This window comes from Megascapheus bottae, chromosome 4 (genome assembly GCF_031878675.1).
Source record: "Megascapheus bottae isolate mThoBot1 chromosome 4, mThoBot2.hap1, whole genome shotgun sequence".
Classification (NCBI taxonomy): domain Eukaryota; kingdom Metazoa; phylum Chordata; class Mammalia; order Rodentia; family Geomyidae; genus Megascapheus; species Megascapheus bottae.
The window spans coordinates 67,213,982-67,232,077 of record NC_143512.1 but is presented as its reverse complement, the minus strand read 5'-3'; the positions used below and the strand labels follow the sequence as shown (position 1 = coordinate 67,232,077).

Genomic DNA, 18,096 nt, shown 5'->3' with positions numbered 1-18,096 from the left:
CAAGCTGGATGGAAGTGGTGCTATATCTCAAGTAGTAGAGCTCTACTTTGAGAAAGCCCAAGGGCAGTGCTCAGGCCCAGAGTTCTAGCCTGAGGACTGAGAAAAAAAAAAAAAAGATGCTTACTTTTCGCAACTTGAGCATTGTTTTAAAATTCTCAATTTAAACTACACAAAAGTTCCCACCTTTGAAAATCTACAAATATATAGACTTCTATATAAATAAGATGTTTTGTGCATTTGAATCATTATATATACTATATACACACAGTGGTTGACAAGAGAACTCTCACTCTATATAGATAAAATAAAAATACGGCCATACCCGGGTGCTGGTGGCTCAGACGGGTGATCCTAGCTACTCGGGGCTGAGATCTGAGGATTGTGGTTCAAAGTCAGGCCGGGCACTAAAGTCTGTGAGACTCTTATCTCCAATTAACCACTAGAAAAACCAGAAGTGGTTCTGTGGCTCAAGGGGTAGAGGAGTAACCTTGAGCTGAGTTCAAGCCCGTGACCAAAAAAAATCCCCATGGGGCCGAGAGTTTGGCCTAGTGGTAGAGTGCTTGCCTAGCATACATGAAGACCCAGGTTCGATTCCTCAGTACCACATACATAGAAAAAAAGCCAGAAATGGTGCTGAGGCTCAAGAGGTAGAGCTCTAGCCTTGAGAAAGTCCAAGGACAGTGGTCAGGCCCTGAGATCAAGCCCACGACTGGCAAAAAAAACAACAACCAAAAAAAAACATTAAAGAAGTCCTCTTTATATTTATATAGAATTATATAGATACAGAAACAAGAGATTTACCCTTACATTTTCATTTTTAGATGATTGTCCTTTTTTATGTATGGTGTATCTGCATGTATATTTTGGGGAGGGTAGAGAGATGGTATAGAACTCAGAAGGAAAAAGGTTGAAAAAAATGCAGCAGTGGGGCTGACACTGATGAAAGTGAACTAACTATACAACGCATGGGTAGAAATGGGAGTGAAGGACTGGGACTGAGAATAGGGAAGACACTGTATGAAAGGAAATGTAACTCATTATCTGACTTGTGTAATTGCAATCCCTCTATACATCACTTTTATAGTAACAATAAAGTAAATATTAAAAAAGAAAGAAAAGTCCTCTGGTTATAAGGGCAGGCAACAATATAAAATGCTCTAACCATTTCTGGCAAAGTATGATAAGAAGTTATTATTATGACTTTTTATAAAAGGCCATGCTATGAGCTGGTTTCTTTGTGATTAACAGGCATTCTAGACAGTGACAACAAAGACCTGGTTAGACTCTGTCTCCTTCAAGGCTGTGTATATACAGCACAAAAAAATTTTAGGTAAGATTTTTATTTAAAAATACCTTGTATTGGTTGGGTACAGTGGCTGATACCTATAATCGTAACTATTCAGGAGGCTGAGATCTGAGGATCTTGGTTCAAAGCCAGCCTGGGCACTAAAAAGTTGTCACTAAAAAGTTGGGGAGACTCTTACTTTCAATTAATCACTAGAAAAAAAAAAAAAGAACGAACTGGTGGCTGTTGTGGTTCAAGGGTAGGGCAGTAGCCTTGAGGCTGAAGAGCTCAGGGATAACCAACAAAAACAAACAAAACTTATATTTAAAACCACACCCACACCCACCCACACCCACACACGCACACGCACACACCCACACACGCACACACACTCCTTTTTAAACATCTCACTATGGACCTCAGACTAGCCAAAAACACTTAATTCTCCTGTGTCTACCTCCCTAGTCCTAGGAATACAAGTAAGAATCACCGTGTTCGGCTTTAATGGTAACTCACCTGTTTGATAGTAAGTTTCAGCAACAGACGGCTGGGGCTGGGCAGCAGCAGCTACAGCAGCAGCAGTTGCAGTTGGCTGTTGGTAGTACTGCTTACTATCATAAGCTACAGCAGGAGCAGTGGATCTTACATATGAGTATGAATCCTAAAGAAATAAAGAAAAGTTTTGCTTTATGAGACATATATATGTGTATGTGTGTGTGTTTATATATATGATAGATAATAAGGATCTTAGTTTTGCTTTATGAGGCATATGTGTGTGGAGGAGGTGTGTATATATATGATAAATAATAAAAGAGCTGGGCATTGGTGGTTCATGTATGTAAACCTAGCTACTCAGAAGGGTAAAATCTGAAGATTCAGTTTGAAACCAGCCAGGGCAGCTAAAGTTCAGAGACTCTTATCTCCAATAAACTACAAAAAGAAGTAAAGCTATGGCTTAGTTGGTAGAGCACTAGCCTTGAGCAAAAAAGGCTCAGGAACAATACCCAGGCCCAAGTTCAAGCCCAGAACTCTATCTCTCACACACAAAACAAAATATGTAGTTCTAGATCAAACTTAGTTACAAAAGACTTAACTCAAGATGAGAGCCACCATGCTCAGCCCAAGAGATTATCTCCAATTAACCTTCAGAAAACTGGAAGTGGTACTGTGGCTCAGAGGGTAGGCCGGTAGCCTTGAGCTGAATCGCTCAGGGACAGCACCCAGGCCCGAAGTTCAAATCCCATGACCAAAATAAAAAAATAAAATAAAAAATTTCAAGCAGCCAGATGCTGGTGTATCACACCTGCAATCCTAGCTATTCAGGAGGCTGAGATCTGAGGTTGCTGGTTTAAAGCCAGAACAAGCAGTAAAGTCCATGAGATTCTTATCTCCATGAACTACTCAGAAAAAAGGTCAAAAGTGACACTGGCTCAAGTGTTAAAGCACTAGTCTGGAGCCACAGAAGATTGGGAAATAGTGCCCAGGCCCTGAGTTCAAGCTCCAAGAATTAAAAAAAAAAAAAAAAAAATCCAAGCTGCATGTTTAACTTCTATCAGAACCAGGAAAAAAAAAATGAAGTAAAAGGTATTCAAGCCAGATGCAGTGGTTCACGCCTGTAACCCTAGCTACTCAGGAGGCTGAGATCTGAGGATCATGGTTCATAGACAGCCCAGGCACTAAAGTCCCGAAACTCTTATTTGCAATTAACCACTAGAAAAAAATTAAAGTGGGACTGTGGTTCCAGGGGTAGGGCAGTAGCTTTCAGCTGAAGAGCTCAGGGACAATGACCAGGCCAGAGTTTAAGCCCTATGACCCCCACACACACACACAAAAAAAGATCAAGGTGAGCTAAGTGAATTTTGGCAGTGTACAAAGTGAGGATGGGTGGAAGATATGCAGATTGACAAGGATGAAGCAGCTGGTAGGGCAGATTCAATTAAAAGAACAAATTTTACCATAGAGTCTTGGGGCATAACGAACAATTAATCACACAAAAGGAATTAGTTTAGTAATTTCCAGAAAAAGCAAATATTAACAAATCTATCCCTCCTCATCAAAACAGTCCTTATGCTAACAAAAGAATAAAAGAATGCAGAAAATCTGGGGGGGGAGGGGGGCACAGGACCAATTTAGCCAGCTGTTGGCTAAAAAAGACTGGTTAAAGTGATTAGGAACAAATTAACACCATCTTGACAACATAAAATACAGATAACTGGACTTTCAAGAAGACATACCCATGTTTCAAATGAACAAGTGATGTCATACTATAAGCAAGAGACATTTGTCCTGTGTCATTATTTTTCCCCCAAAACTTAAGATGAAGGGAAAGCATTTATGTAAAATGACTTAAAAGCTAAAATACATATACAAAATACACATGGAAACAATGCTTGTAAACCATGTTCCAATACATCTAGAAACATTCATTCACTTTTCTCTATCATTACATGCAAACTTTGGAAGATTTAAGTTTGAAAAAAGCACCGGCTTAGGCATTAATACATTCTTCCTATTAAACTTACATGGAATGAATGGTTATAAAACTAGCACTCTTCTTACCTGGTAGTTTTGGGTAGTAGCTGGGGGTGGAGGCGGTGGTGCTTCTTGTTGCCTCTGGGTATAACCATAGTCCGTTGCGGTGTGTGCAGTTGGGTAGCCTCCATAAGCAGCAGCTGTTGCAGCTGCAACAGCTACAGGAGCAGGCCTGGCAACAGCAACAGTGGCAGCTGCTGGTGCATAGGCAGCAGTAACTGTGTGAGCAGCTACTGGGGCCTGATGGACAGTGTAGCTAGCAACTGTAGTTGGATGAGAATAGGCTACACCCGAAGCTGGCTGCTGGCTATATGTGAAGTAGAAGAATAAATATAATAAAATTTAATTTTAAAATGAAGGAACTAATAGACTTAAAGTTATTAACTAAAAACACATTTGCAAGTAACTCAATCATAGGCTACCTAAGACCAGGTATTTAAACTCAATACATTTTCTATTTGATACTTTATTTCTGTTTTTTCTTAAGCTCCCTATGCTATTCTGTCACCCATATTAGAAGTTTAGAAGTTAAGAAGGACAAAGTAGGATAAGAAACATTAGACAGAGGAAAAAATTGTACCAAATTAAAACCATAGTGAAAAAGCATTTTGGGGGTTGAGGATGTGGCTCAATGTCACTACATATTTGTCTAGCATGTGCAATACCTTATGTTTAATCCCAACACACACACACAAAAAGTCTTCAAAAGACCACAATTTATTGTATGTAAAGTTCTTTATCACTTCTAAATATCTTATAAAAATTTAGAGCTGGTTAACTTTGTTGCTCTAAAGTAGCAGTTCTCATCTGGAGTAGATTGCCCCCAGGGTACATTTGGCCATGTTTAGAATCATCATTTTCCCTTTCTGTTTTGGTGTTACAACTTACCACTTACCTATATCCCCAACTCTGAAGGTATTTTTGAGATCAGTGGGTGGTGGTGATATGTCCTACTGGCATCTACATAGGTAGAGTCTAAGGATAGTGTTAAACATTCTAAAATGTATAGGAGGGCCAGAAGTTTGGCCTAATGGTAGAGTGCTTGCCTAGCATGAATGAAGACCCAGGTTTGATTCCTAGGTACCACATACACAGAAAAAAGCCAGAAGTGGTGCTGAAGCTCAAGTGTTAGAGCTCTAGCCTTGAGAAAGTCCAAGGACAGTGCTCAGGCCCTGAGCTCAAGCCCAGGACTGGCAAAAACAAACAAAAAACAACTAAAATGCACAGGATAGGTACCTTCTAACAATCACTAGCAGTTCGCAGGTCTGGTCTAATGTAGAAAACTTATAATGAACTATTTCAGATTATCTTTAGATATAACTCCCTGCATATATATATATATATAGGCAATATTTCATTATAGAAATTAAGTTTCTCTTGAAACGTAACAGGATATGTTATGAAAAGAACTTTGAGGCAGATGCTTTGCAATCATTGCCATTTAAATTTCAAGAGGTAAGAACATTTTCCAAAGGGTTATCAAATTAATTTCTACCTAAACTTCTTTAAGAAATATGCTTGGAGGGGTAGGAGTTTGGCCTAGTGGTAGAGTGCTTGCCTAGCATGCACAAAGATCCAGGTTCGATTCTTCAATACCACATACATAGGAAAAAAAAAAAAGCGAGAAGTGGTGCTGTGGCTGAAGTGATAGAGCTCTAGCCTTGAGAAAGTCCAAGGACAGTGCTCAGGCCCTGAGCTCAAGCCCAGGACTGGCACAAAAAAAAAAAAAAAAAAAGAGAAGAAATCTACTTTGTGCCCGGTGTGGTGGCTCAAGCTTGTAATCCTAGCTACGCAGGAGACTGAGATCTGAGGATCAAGGTTCAAAGCCAAACTAAAGAACAGGAGACTCTTATCTCCAATTATTCACTAGAAAATGAGAAGTGGGACTATGGTTCAAGTGGTAGGGCAGCAGCCTTGAGCTGAAGAGCTCAAGAACTCAGGAGCTCGGACCCAGAGTTCAAGCTCCATGATTGATGGGGGGAGACACTGGTAGAGCACTAGTCTTGAGCAAAAAACTCAGGGACAGTTTATGCCCAGCTGAATTCAAGCTCCACAACTGATGCCACTCTTACGCACCCACCTACCCCCATCACCACCCCAAAAAATTACTGGGAAAGGGAGCTAGAACTAGTTTTTTTGTTTGTGGGTCATGGGGCCTGGGCGCTGTCCCTGAGATCTCTTTTTGATTCTAAATACTCCAAAAGAACAATAACAAAAAATAAAATAAAAAATTGTGGAGCTGTAATCCCAGATGCCTGGGAGGTAGGTAGAGATTGGGAGATCACAGTCTGAGACCAGTCCAGGCCAAAAATGTTAACGAGATCTGTACTACATCTCTACAAATATGAAGATGGGTCAAAACACTGATAAAGGGATTTTTAAAAAGTTGTGTATATACTTGAGTATTATTCAGCTATTAAAAAGTAAAGTTATAGGGCTGAGGATTTGGCCTAGTGGTAGAGTGCTTCCCTTGCATACATAAAGCCCTGAGCTCCATTCCTTGGTACCACATACATAGAAAAAGCCTGAGGTGGTGCTATAGCTCAGAAGGGAGCTATCCTTGAGAAAGCTAGCCTTGAGAAGACCAGTGCTCAGGCCCTGAGTTCAAGCTCCAGGATTGGCCAAAAAAAAAAAAAAAAAAGTAAAATTATGTTGTTGGCAGGCAATGAATGGAAATAGAGATCATCACTTTGAAAAGTCGTGCTCCAAACGCCAAATACTGCATGTTTGTTCACCATGTGGACATCTACACCTAAACAAACTGTCTGGAAGGATTCACTGGGAGGGAGAAAGGAAAAGGAGAGGGAACATGCATACGAAGATAAGAGAAATTCTTCACAGACACATACATGAGATGTAAGAAAAACCATAAAATATTGCTTGAAAAGTGGGGAGGGGTATAGTTTAAAAGGGAGTAAATTTGCTCAAAGTACACCATTACACATATATGAAATTATCAAAATGAAAATCCTTTGTATTAATATGTTCTGGAAAAGAAATAGCCACAAGTGGCAGTGTATGCTTTGCAGCATGGCTGTAAGGAAGGCCATAGGTAACAGGATCATGGTTTGAGGGAAAGAAACAAGGGATTTTATCTGAAATAGAGCAAAACAGGGCTGGGGGTGTGACTCAGATGGTAGAGTACCTACCTGCAAAGCATATATGAGCCTTTGTGTTCAAATCATACTGTCTCCCCAAACTCCCCCAAGTAAAAGGGCTAATTAGGGGGCGGGGAGTTTGGCCTAGTGGTTAAAGTGCTTGCCTAGCATGCATGAAGACCTGGGTTCAATTCCTCGGTACCACATGTAGAAAAAAGCCGGACGTGGTGCTGAGACTCAAGTGGTAGAGCTCTAGCCTTGAGAAAGTCCAAGGACAGTGCTCAGGCCCTGAGCTCAAGCTCAGGACTGGCAAAAAAAAAAGGGGGGGGACTAATTAGATAAAAGGGGTTATCTTCCTATATAAAATGCATAAAATCAAACTCTTCAAGTATTAAATAAAATAGGACACAAACTGAAATTTTTAAAATCCAGTCTTATGCCATCAAAATACATTTGTGTGCTGGGAGCGAGGCCTAGTGGTAGAGTGCTTACCTAACATGCATGAAGCCTGGGTTCAGTTCTTCAGTAACACATACACAGAAAAACCAGAAATGGTGCTGTAGCTCAAGTAAACTGCTAGCCTCAAGTGCTAGGAAGCTCAAGGACAGTGCCCAGGCCCGGAGTTCAAGCCCCAGGACTGGCAAAAAAAAATTTTTTTTAAATGGGGCCCAGAGTTTGGCCTAGTGGTAGTGTACTTACCTAGCAAGCACAAAGACCCAGGTCTGATTCCTCAGTGCCACATACATAGAAAATAAAACCAGAAGTGGTGCTGAGGCTCAAGTGGTAGAGCTCTAGCCTTGAGAAAGTCCAAGGACAGTGGCCAGGCCCCTGAGCTCAAGCCTAGGACTGGCCAAAAATAAAAAATGTTTAAAAATTATGTACTTTGGTAAAAATTTCATTTACTAAGCATTTACTAGAATAAGAGCATTATGTTTGAATAATCTCTTATTCTGTAAATGAGTGAAATTTAATCAAGTTCAGTTAGATAAGCTAATAAATCATGAATATTACAAAATTAAGGAAAATTAAGAGAGGGCTGGGAATGTGGCTTAGTGGTAGAATGCTGCTATATAAAGCCCTGGTTCCATTCCTCAGTACCACATAAACAGAAAAGGCCTGACGTGGTGCTGTAGGTCAAGTGGCACAGTACTAGCCTTGAGCAAAAGAAGCTAGGGGACAGTGCCCAGGCCCTGAGTTCAAGCCCCAGGACTGACAAAAAGAAAGAAAAAATGCTCTACCATTTGAGTCACTGCTCTACTTTACTTCTGGACTTGTAGCTTTTCAACCTAGTATGATGTCAAACCAAGAATCTTAGATCTCAGCCTCTTGAGTAGCCAAGATTGCAAGCTTGAACCACCAATGCCTGGCCCAAAGACAATTTTTCAAAATAAAACAAATAATTAGATAAGAGAATTTAAAACCTCCTACAAAGTAAAGCACTTAAAAAATGAGAACAAGACTGCATGGAGGCTCATGCCTGTAATCCTAGCTACTCAGAAGGCTGAGATCTGAGAATCACAGTTCAAAGCCAGTCCTCCCATCCCCCTCCCTGAGAATCTTATCTGCAGTTAACCACTAGAAAACAGGAGAAGTGGCATTATAGCTGAAGGGGGTAGGGCAGTAGCCTTAAGAGAAGAGCTCAGAGACAGTACCCAGGCCAGAGTTCAAGCCCCACGACTAACCAAAAAAAAAAAAAAAAGAGAGAGAGAGAGAGAACAAAACACTTCTAAAAATTTATCTTTATTAAATGGGTGAACAATCTGGACAGGGAAAAAAAAAACTTCAAAGGTAAAAGCCTTTAACTTCACTAGACTATTCCTTCCCCCCACCCCACCCCACCCCTCAAGTCCTAGGGCTTGAACTCAGGGCATGACACTATCCTTGAACACTTTTTATTCAAGGCTAGTGCTCTGCCACTTGAGCCACAGCGCCACTTCTGGCTTTGTCTGTGTATGTGGTACCAAGGAACTGAACCCAGGGCTTTGGGCCCCTCACTAGACTATTCTGATGGCATCAATTCATCCCTATAGATCTGTAAGTATTCAAGATATCTGGCATTCTGAAGTAACATCATAAGCATGTACAGAAACATTACAATGAAACTCCCTTGGCAAATACATGTTGATAAAAACCTGTTTAATAACAAAAAGTAGCTGATCTGCAAATGCTATTGCTCAGCACAGAAGTAAGGAACTTTATGTATAGTATGTAAACAAATAAGCAGAACTGAACAGTGTGCTTGCATCCTCTTATGATCTGGTAACAAGAGCTCATGGAGTAGCATCAGTCATCCTAACGTTTTTTGTTTTGGGGTTGTTTTTTTTTTGCCAGTCATAGGGCTTGAACTCAGGGCCTGCATGCTATCCATGGGCTTTATCAAGGCTAGAGGTCTACCACTTGAGCCATAGCACCATTTCCGGCTCCCCCCCCCCATATATATGATACTGAGGAGTCGAACCTGGGTCTTCATGAATACTAGACAAGCACTCTACCCAAACACCCAGCCCCTAACATACTTTTGAGTGGTCTAAAAGGGCACCTTGCCAACAAATGTTTGTTTTAGAATGAACAATGGTTACAACCCCAAGTCTGTTGTCAGTAGCTACCATATTCTCATCTAGAGCTCCAAAACTCCTCCCATTTCATGCAAAATAGTACACATACAATGCCTATCTTTTTCTGTGTTAGCAGAATTGTAAAAGAATTAAGAAACAACTGTTTGGAATTTTGGATCTCTGACAAGGAACCATCAGAATGAATGGATTAGGATAAAGTTCTTCTGAGTCTTTAAAGGAGAACTGTAAGGAAACTGTCTCAGCCTGGATGAGTGAAGATGAAAAAAGCTATTTTCATTAACGACAAGACAATTCTTCAGCCCTTGTCATTAAACAAACAAACCCCAGGTTTGGGCTACAGAATCAGAATCTAAACCAATAGATTACATTCTCAATAGATAATACTTTCATGTGCTACAAAATACCTATTTCTCCCTAAATGCTGTAGATAATGTTCCAAGAAGCAGACTTTAAATGTAAAGTCCTGTAAAAAAACAAGATATTATGAATACATCTATAAAACTTGAGTAGATAAAAAATGTAGAAGACAAATCTCCAAACTAAGAAAATAAGACACATCAAAAATAATTAGCGTGCTGTCCCTTAGTTATCTCATATTGTTACACTATCTCACTTTGTTACCTGATATATCGGATATATCTGTATTTGGTTATCTGAAATTGGATAGGGAACGGGGGAAAACAAGATGAGGGAGGAGGTGGTGGGGAGGGCAATGGGGATCAAGACATGTGAAAGGGTATCAATGTATGGGAATTAATGCATCATCTATCTGGCAAATATCATGTAACCCTTTTATTAATTACAATAAAAAATATATATATAAAAATAATTAGCAGATCTCTCCTCTTCAAGCTTGAACTTGGACTTTTTTTTTTTGCTTTTGTTTTTCAAAGGGGATCTCATTCTTATTCCAGGAGCCAACCTCTGAGATCAAGATCTCCTACTTCTTCTGCCTCCAGAGGATCTGAGATTACAAGCATGGCCACCACCTCTGGTCTTTTAGATCAGTGTTGAAAAGAACCAAGTACAACTTCCAGAAATTAAGTACATAAAAACTAAAACCAGAAACTTAAGAACTCATATAACTTATTAGGCAAGGCCACAAAAAAAAAATAGTGAACTAGAAAGTGAAAAATACCCATAAAAGAAATTAACAACTTTTAGGCTAGGAGTTTGGCTTAGTGGTAGAGTGCTTTGCCTAGCATGCACGAAGACCCAGGTTCGATTCCTCGGTACCACATACATAGAAAAAAGCCGGAAGTGGTGCTGAGGCTCAAGTGGTAGAGCTCTAGCCTTGAGAAAGTCCAAGGACAGTGCTCAAGCCCTGAGCCCAAGCCCAGGACTGGCAAAAAAAAAAAAAAAAGAAGAAGAAATTAACAACTTTTTAGGCAAGAAGAGTATTAATCAGTTGGTATTATAAATGAAGAAGAGCAGGAGAAAAAGGTAACTGAAGAAAGATTTCCCAAAACTGATGAAAAAGAACAGTCCTCAGATTTAGGAGCCTAAGCAATCCCCAAACAGGAGTAAAATAACAATTCACAACATATATCCAAGTGAGGCAATAAACTTAAAAGACAAAGAAATTCTTTTTGTTGGTGGTGTTAGCAGTGGGGCTTGAACTCTGGGCCTGGGTGCTGTCCCTGAGCTCACCAACTCAAAGCTAGTGCTCTACCACTTGGAGTCACAGCATCACTTCAGGTTTTCTGTTGGTTAATTGGAGATAAGAGTCTTATGAGCCCAAGGACAGTGCTCACGCCCTGAGTTCAAGTCTTAGGACTGGCTTTTAACCTTGATTCTCAGATTTCGGCCTCCTGAATAGGTAGGATTACAGGAATGAGCCACCAGTACCTGACTCAGAGAATTTTTTTTTTTTTTTTTTTAAATTTTGGCCAGTCCTGGGGCATGAACTCAAGGCCTGGGCACTGTCTTTGGACACATTTTACCCACGCTAGTACTGTGCCACTTGAGCCAAAACATCACTTCCAGCTTTTTCCAGGTATGTGCTACTGAGGAATTAAACCCACGGCTTCATGCATACTAGGTGGGCATTCTACTACTAGGCTACTACACTCCTAGCCCCTCAAAGAGATTCTTGCCTAGAATGTGTAAGGGCCTGAATTAAATTGTTAGTAGTGCAAAACAAAACAGAACAAAAGGTATTCTGAGATTAAAAAAAAGAAAGGGAGCTCATTATTAAAGAAAATACTGAAATATTTACTTCAGGAAAAATGAAAATTATTTCAGAATGATTAATGTAAAAAAAAAAAAAAAGGTAAACAGGAAGACCAATAACTTGTTTGTATGTGTGCTGGTCCTGGGTCCTGAAATTCTTTGCTCAAGACTAGTGCTCTACTAATTAAGCCACAGTCCCACTTCTGGCTTTTTAGTTGTTAACTGGAAATCAGAGCCTTATTCCCAGCTCAGGCTGGCTTTGAATCTTGATTCTCAGATCTCAGCTTTATGATCAGCTAGGATTACAAGAGTGAGTCACTGGTGCCTGGCTACAATAATTGTCAAATATTTACTGACTACATAAAATAATTTTGCTCAATAGTTTTCTAGAATGACTGGAAATGATGTTGTATACTATATTAGCAGCCATTCAGGAAGGGGAGATTGGGGAGGATTGCAGTTCAAGGTTATCCTGGGGGAAAAAAGGTATCAAGACCCCAGCACAATGAGTAAGTGAATGTAGTGGCAAACACATAAGAATTGAGACCCTATCTAAAAAATAACTGTAGCAAAAAAAAGTGGGGGTGTGGTATAAGAAGAATACTTACCTGCCTCACAAGGCTGGAGCCCTAAGTTCAAAAATCTCAGTACTACCACCCTCACCACGCAAAAAAAGAAAAAAAGAAAAGCTAAAGTGCTGTACACATCTCCTCAAAAAAACTACACATGAACTATGTGAAAATATAAATACTTAACCTCACAATCTGAATACACTAAAATGTAACATAATTAAAACCAAGTGCTCTATGAATCTGTATGCAAGAAAAGTATTTCATCATTTTTCAAACATATTAACATCTCTTCAGGGAACAATATGAATATTCAGAGATGGAAAAAAACACTAAAATGATCTATGTCAACTTCGTTGTTTTTTTTTTTATCACATGCACTAGGAATATTTTCAGAAGTGTTTGGATTTTAAAATGTGTACCAGATTGTAGATATCTTAAAAAAAAAATACAGGAAAACCAGATATTCAGATAGTGACTTAAGGTGGTAGTGTACACTTTGTAACTTTCGGGTGGACAGAGAAGCTGCTGAATTCATAAACTGTAGCTTTGTTTGTCCTCCTTACATAGTTAGTGCTTAAAAGACTTTCTCACTGTTTCCTTATCAAAAAAGTATCTTTCTTCAACTCCAATTTCAAGGACATTCTTTGTCAGCATTTGTTTTTTTCCCCCTGGTTCTCTCAAACTGGTTTCCCAAGTTTGTAACTATAGCTTCCTCTTTTTCTCTCATTTATTCAAAACATGTTTACAAAACACTTGATACATGGCAGGCCTTGTATGTTCTCTCATTTCACCCATAGTTACAAATACAATTGGATAATATCCAGATTTACAATTCTAACCCATATCTGAGCCCCATTTCCAAACACCTACAGAATAGTGGCTTTGATATGGATAGAATATGCCAGTTACTATTTGAAGCATTTTGCAAATAATATTGATGACCCCCCGCCCGAAAAAAATAATACAATAAAAAAATGCAGAAGCTGGCTGGGAGTTTGGCATAGTGGTAGGGTGCCTGCCTACCACACACAGAAGACCTGGGATAAGATTCCTCAGTATCACATATGGTAGCTGTGGCTCAAATGGTAGAGCTCTAGCCTTGATAAAACCCAAGGCCAGGATTGGCAAAGAAAAAAAAAAAGGCAGAAGCTTCCTGGGATACTGATAGCTGTTTTTAAGTTGCTGCAGATCTGTGGCTCAGTGGTAGAGCACCTGCCTAGAAGTCAGGATTCCCAAAGCAGGAGGGAAAATCTACGCAAGTTAAGGTTTCTTAAATATTACATTTGCAAGAATGTCAATTTACTTGACTTTTAAAATTACAAAAAAAAACCCAACAGTATGAAAAGAAGTAGATTAAGATTTTAGCACAGGGCCAGGAGCTTGACCTAGTGGTAGAGTGCTTGCCTAGCATGCAAGAAGCCCTGGGTTCGATTCCGTGGTACCACATACACAGAAAAAGCTAGAAGTGATACTGTGGCTCCAATGGCAGTGAGCTAACCTAGTTTAAGGCCAAAGACAGTGATCAGGCCCTGAGTTCAAGCCCCAGGACTAGGAAAACAACAACAACAAAAAAGATTTTTAGCACAAAAACGAGTACTCACCATAAAAATGATTTTTTTTAAATCTAAAAGTTGTTAGTAGTGAGTTTTTATGACCTCTTTATAATGTACCTTAACCCAATATTTAGTAAATCATTATGAATACCAAAGCTCTACTCCAATACAGGGCTGAAGATGGAACTCAATATCAAAGCACTTGCCTAACATGTATGAGGCCTTAGGTTCAATGCCAGCATTGTTTAAGAAGGTCTAAAGTAAGTTTAATCAAATAATTACAACGCAATGACAAAAACAACCAAGAACTAGAATTAAATTTAGCTATAAAATAGTTACTTTCAGTTATTTATATTGAAAGACGTGACCGATCAATAGTATTTTCCACAGGCAAATAGTTAAAGGATTTGCTGGAGGTGTGGCTCAGTAATAAAGTACCTAGCAAGAACTAAATCCTGAGTTGAGATTTCCTCAAATCAAAAACAAAAATTTTGCTAACTAGGTTTTGGTCTTTTACCTCTAGAAGGTTCATTGTAAATTGTTCCTGACCAGAAGAAAAAAAATCAGCACCATTATTTTACTTTTGCATAACTTGTTATTAATGTTATTTACTCATCTTCCTTGGCCAAAATTTTAGTATTGGGCCTAACTTCTAGCTCTTAAATGCAAACTTTTCATATATGTTTATGTATAAAGGACAAAGACCTTTTGTTTTGGTGATACATGCATAAATAAATCAAAAGGTTAGTCTTCTCATAAGACATACACAGTTAATAGTCAATCCAGTAACTTGGATTGTTGTTGATAAAACATACAAGTATTTTATTTTATGTTGAACTGTGAGCATGAGCCCTTGCCCCTGAGTTCTTCAGCTCAAAGCTAGCACTCTACCACTCTGAACCACAGTGCCACTTCTGTTTTTCTGGTGTTTAACTGGAGAAAAAACACTCATGGACTTTCCTTCTGGCTGGCTTTGAACTGTGATCCTTAGATCTCAGCCTTCTGAGTTGCTAGAATTACAGGCATGAGTCCCAAGCCCCAAGCAATATACAAGTATTTTAATCCCCAAATTATTTTAACTGGCATAACCTCCTTTATTTTTACCTGTCTACACTCCGAAAAAAATACCTTAAATATTTAAAAATAATCCTGCCAGGCACTGGTAGCCATAAAGGGCAAGTATATAAATTGGTACACAGTAAAGAATTTCTATTCAACACAAACTACCACTAGGTAATCAAAAGGCAATCTACAGAAAAGGAATTGGCAACACATTTTTGACCAAAAAAAAAAAGTTTTTAATTATCATACATAGTACGCACTTTTAAAAATCTACAGACCAGCCAGGTATGCTGGTGGCTCCTGCCTCTAATTCAAGCTACTTAGCCTCATCTGAGGATCCTGGTAGGAAACAAGAACTGATAAATCCAGAAGATTCTTATCTCCAATTAATCAGCAAAATGTCAGAGTGGAGGTGTGTCTCAAGTGATGGTGTCTTAGCCAACCTTGAGAGGGAAAATCTAACCAATCCAGTATTGCCACAAAAACAAGTTAATAACCCAAAATCTATCATTCAACAGAATGGATTCTTATAAAGCAGAAACACAGTATGTAAGATAAGTGAACTTTCTCATGGCTTGATACAGCTTTTTCTAAAACACATGGTACTTACTACTAAGCAGTAAATTTATGGCCCAGGCCCCTGGCTATCTCATTTCCCCAGAGGAAAACAAACAAAAAAGGTTCACTTCCCTCACCTTCCCAAAAGCAGCTAATAGGTTTTATGAAGGAATACAGAACAAAGCTGAAACCTTGCTGTTTTAACATTACAGCTTGCTAGCAAAGGATGTTAATATTATATATTTTGACATCTCTTAAAAACCAACGTGAAGGAAAAAAAAAAAAAATCAGTGAAGCCAGGAACCAGTGGCTCATGTCTGTAATCCTAGCTACTAAAGAGGGAGGCTGAGGTTTGAGGATCGTGGTCTAAAACCAACTCAGGGAAGTAAAAGTCCTAGAGACTCTTACCTCCAATTAACCACCAAAAAGCTGGAAATGGAGCTGTAGCTCAAGTGGTAGAGCACTAGTCTTGAGCAAAAGAAACTCAAGGACAGTGCCCCAGACCCCAGAAAGAGCCTCACAACTAGCACTAAACAACAACAACAAAATTAGGTGGTCTTAAATATTATATATTACTTTGGCATGTATTTGTTTAGTACATAAAATCATAGTACTTACAATAGATGAACTATTAGGATCCCATAAAATGGGGCTATTTCCCCTCCAAAATACAGCTAGCCCAATATACAATTTTACAGATGGATAAAATGAAAATTCATATATAGCGTCCTCAAGGACACAGAAATTAAAAGAGATTCATTCAAATCTTCGGGTTCCTAATGGAAGGTTTTTCCATTATACAACCTGCCCGCACTTGAAATGATATGAAAAGCAAAAGAAAACAAAAACCGTACCAGGGTTTAACCAATAATTAGTGAACCTAATGCACACATACAACACAATTATAATGCTTACTACTCAAGAGCGCTGTGTGCTCGAGCCAACAGAATGGTCCCAAAATACCAACGATATGATATCTAGTTTGTTGCGTCTTTGTCTCTGACAAGATGGATACAGAACCACCGATCGTCTGGAATGACAACTGGCCTTAGGAGTAGCGATTTCATCCTGTGCATTACCATGACTCAGTACAATCTCATTTTCTTCTCGCCAGAGAGCAAACCCCCCCTGTGGAGAACCACTGGCCTACCTGGAGCCTGCATTCAGTAGCTGCACCAAGACTGTGCAGTCCATTTTATGAACACTAGAAACTTCGCACATCCCTTTTTCAGACTAACTACTACACAATTCACAGGTGGTTGGTATTATTAGCCTCTCTCCGTGCAGGAAAAAACTAAAGGGGAGCCGGAGAATGCAGAGCCGCCGGTAGATGGTTTGATGGAGGACCGGGGAGCTCAGGGCAGAGAAGGCACCGAAACAACGACACGTTATCTGGGCTCCGGGGGCGGGAGCCTGAGGACGAACAGAGGCGTCGCAGGGAGAGACCCGCGGACTGGCGACTCGTCCTTCCCCGCCCGGTCCCTTCTTCACTCCCGGCCTCCATCCTCCCACCCGAGGAAGATCCGAGGCGGGGGCTGGACGGCTGGAGGCAAGGACGGGGAGCCGGGCGGGCCGCGGCGGGCGGCTCGGCCCCGCTCCAAGGCCGCGGGAGGCCATTTTAGCCACCGGGGCCGCCGAAGGCCCCGGCGGCCCTCCACGTCCCCACACCTCGCCGTCTCTCCCTCCCCGCCCCCGATGGGGGCCGCTCCCCGCGGCAGCCGGGGGCGGGCGGGGCGGGCTGGCCAGGACCGCGGGGCCCGGCCGCACCAGCCGCGCGTCCGCCGGGTGGGGTGGGAGGTGGGGAAGGACGGGCGCGGGGTCGTGGCATCGGCCGGACCCGGGCCGGGGGATCGCGGGGAGGGAGGAGGAGAGCAGGGAGCCGTTACCTATACTGGGCCGCAGCCGCCGCCGCCGCCGCCCCGCTGTGGGTGAATCCAAAGTAGTTGCCGGTCGCCATTTTGGCATCTTCCCCCAGCCGGCTGGGCACTGCGGCGAGCACGGAGAGTCGGGTCCCATGGCGGGAGGAGAGGCACGGAGGGGCCAGGACACCGAGGGAGGGCGGGGGAGAGAGAGAGGGCCGTGAGAAGCCGCCCCGGCCCGCCCGGCCGCGGCCGCGCCGCCGTCCACCTCCCTCCCCGCGCGCCCGCACTCACTCGCACGCCCCGGCGGCGGCCGCCGCCTCCTCCCCGCAGCCAGCCCCAACCCCCGCGCTCCCCCGCCACCCGGGGCCCGGGAAAGACCGAGCAGAGGCCTGGCGGGCCATATTAGACTCACCATAGGTGAAAGAAACTACAGGGCATATGGGAATCATGGGCTCGGGCTGCTGCTGCTGAACTCTGAACTCTCACCCGCTGCCTCCCTCCTCTGCCCCGCTCCTCCTCAGCGGAGAACAGACCGCCGCCTCCGTCCGCACTGCGCAGGCGTGCACGCGCGCGGCATCCTGGGAGATGTAGTTCCCACCGCCCTCCCCACCCCACCTCTGCGGGTGCCGGCTGGGCCTCCCAGACACGGGCGTGTCAAGAGTGGGCGTGTAAGGTGCGTGTGTGTAAGGTGCGAGCGGGAGGCGTCCGCGCAGGATCGCGAGGGGGTGACCTCGAGCCTCCGCAGGCACGGCGAGGTGCGCCTCGCCCCGCCGCGGGGGAGTCCGGGAACGTGACCGCAGCCAGTGACGTCTGTCAGCCTCTCGGA

General features: G+C 41.9%; 1 protein-coding gene across 3 annotated transcripts in view; it reads right to left on the bottom strand.

Annotated features, from left to right (window-relative positions):
* Zfr (zinc finger RNA binding protein) overlaps positions 1-17,792 on the bottom strand; it is a 72,484-nt gene extending 54,692 nt beyond the window's left edge. Inside the window, exons 1-4 of one of the 3 annotated variants that reach the window (XM_090332090.1) lie at positions 17,683-17,792; positions 17,295-17,394; positions 3,845-4,124; positions 1,802-1,946 (exon numbers count right to left, since the gene is read on the bottom strand). In XM_090332090.1, the coding sequence (XP_090188216.1) occupies positions 1,802-1,946; positions 3,845-4,124; positions 17,295-17,394; positions 17,683-17,719 (562 nt within the window). In that variant the 5' untranslated portion in view covers positions 17,720-17,792. Of the gene's footprint in view, positions 1-1,801; positions 1,947-3,844; positions 4,125-16,558; positions 16,627-17,294; positions 17,395-17,682 lie in introns of those variants that run through there. The other 2 variants (XM_090332087.1, XM_090332089.1) reach the window with 2 other exon arrangements.
* Between the last annotated feature and the right edge of the window lie 304 nt (positions 17,793-18,096).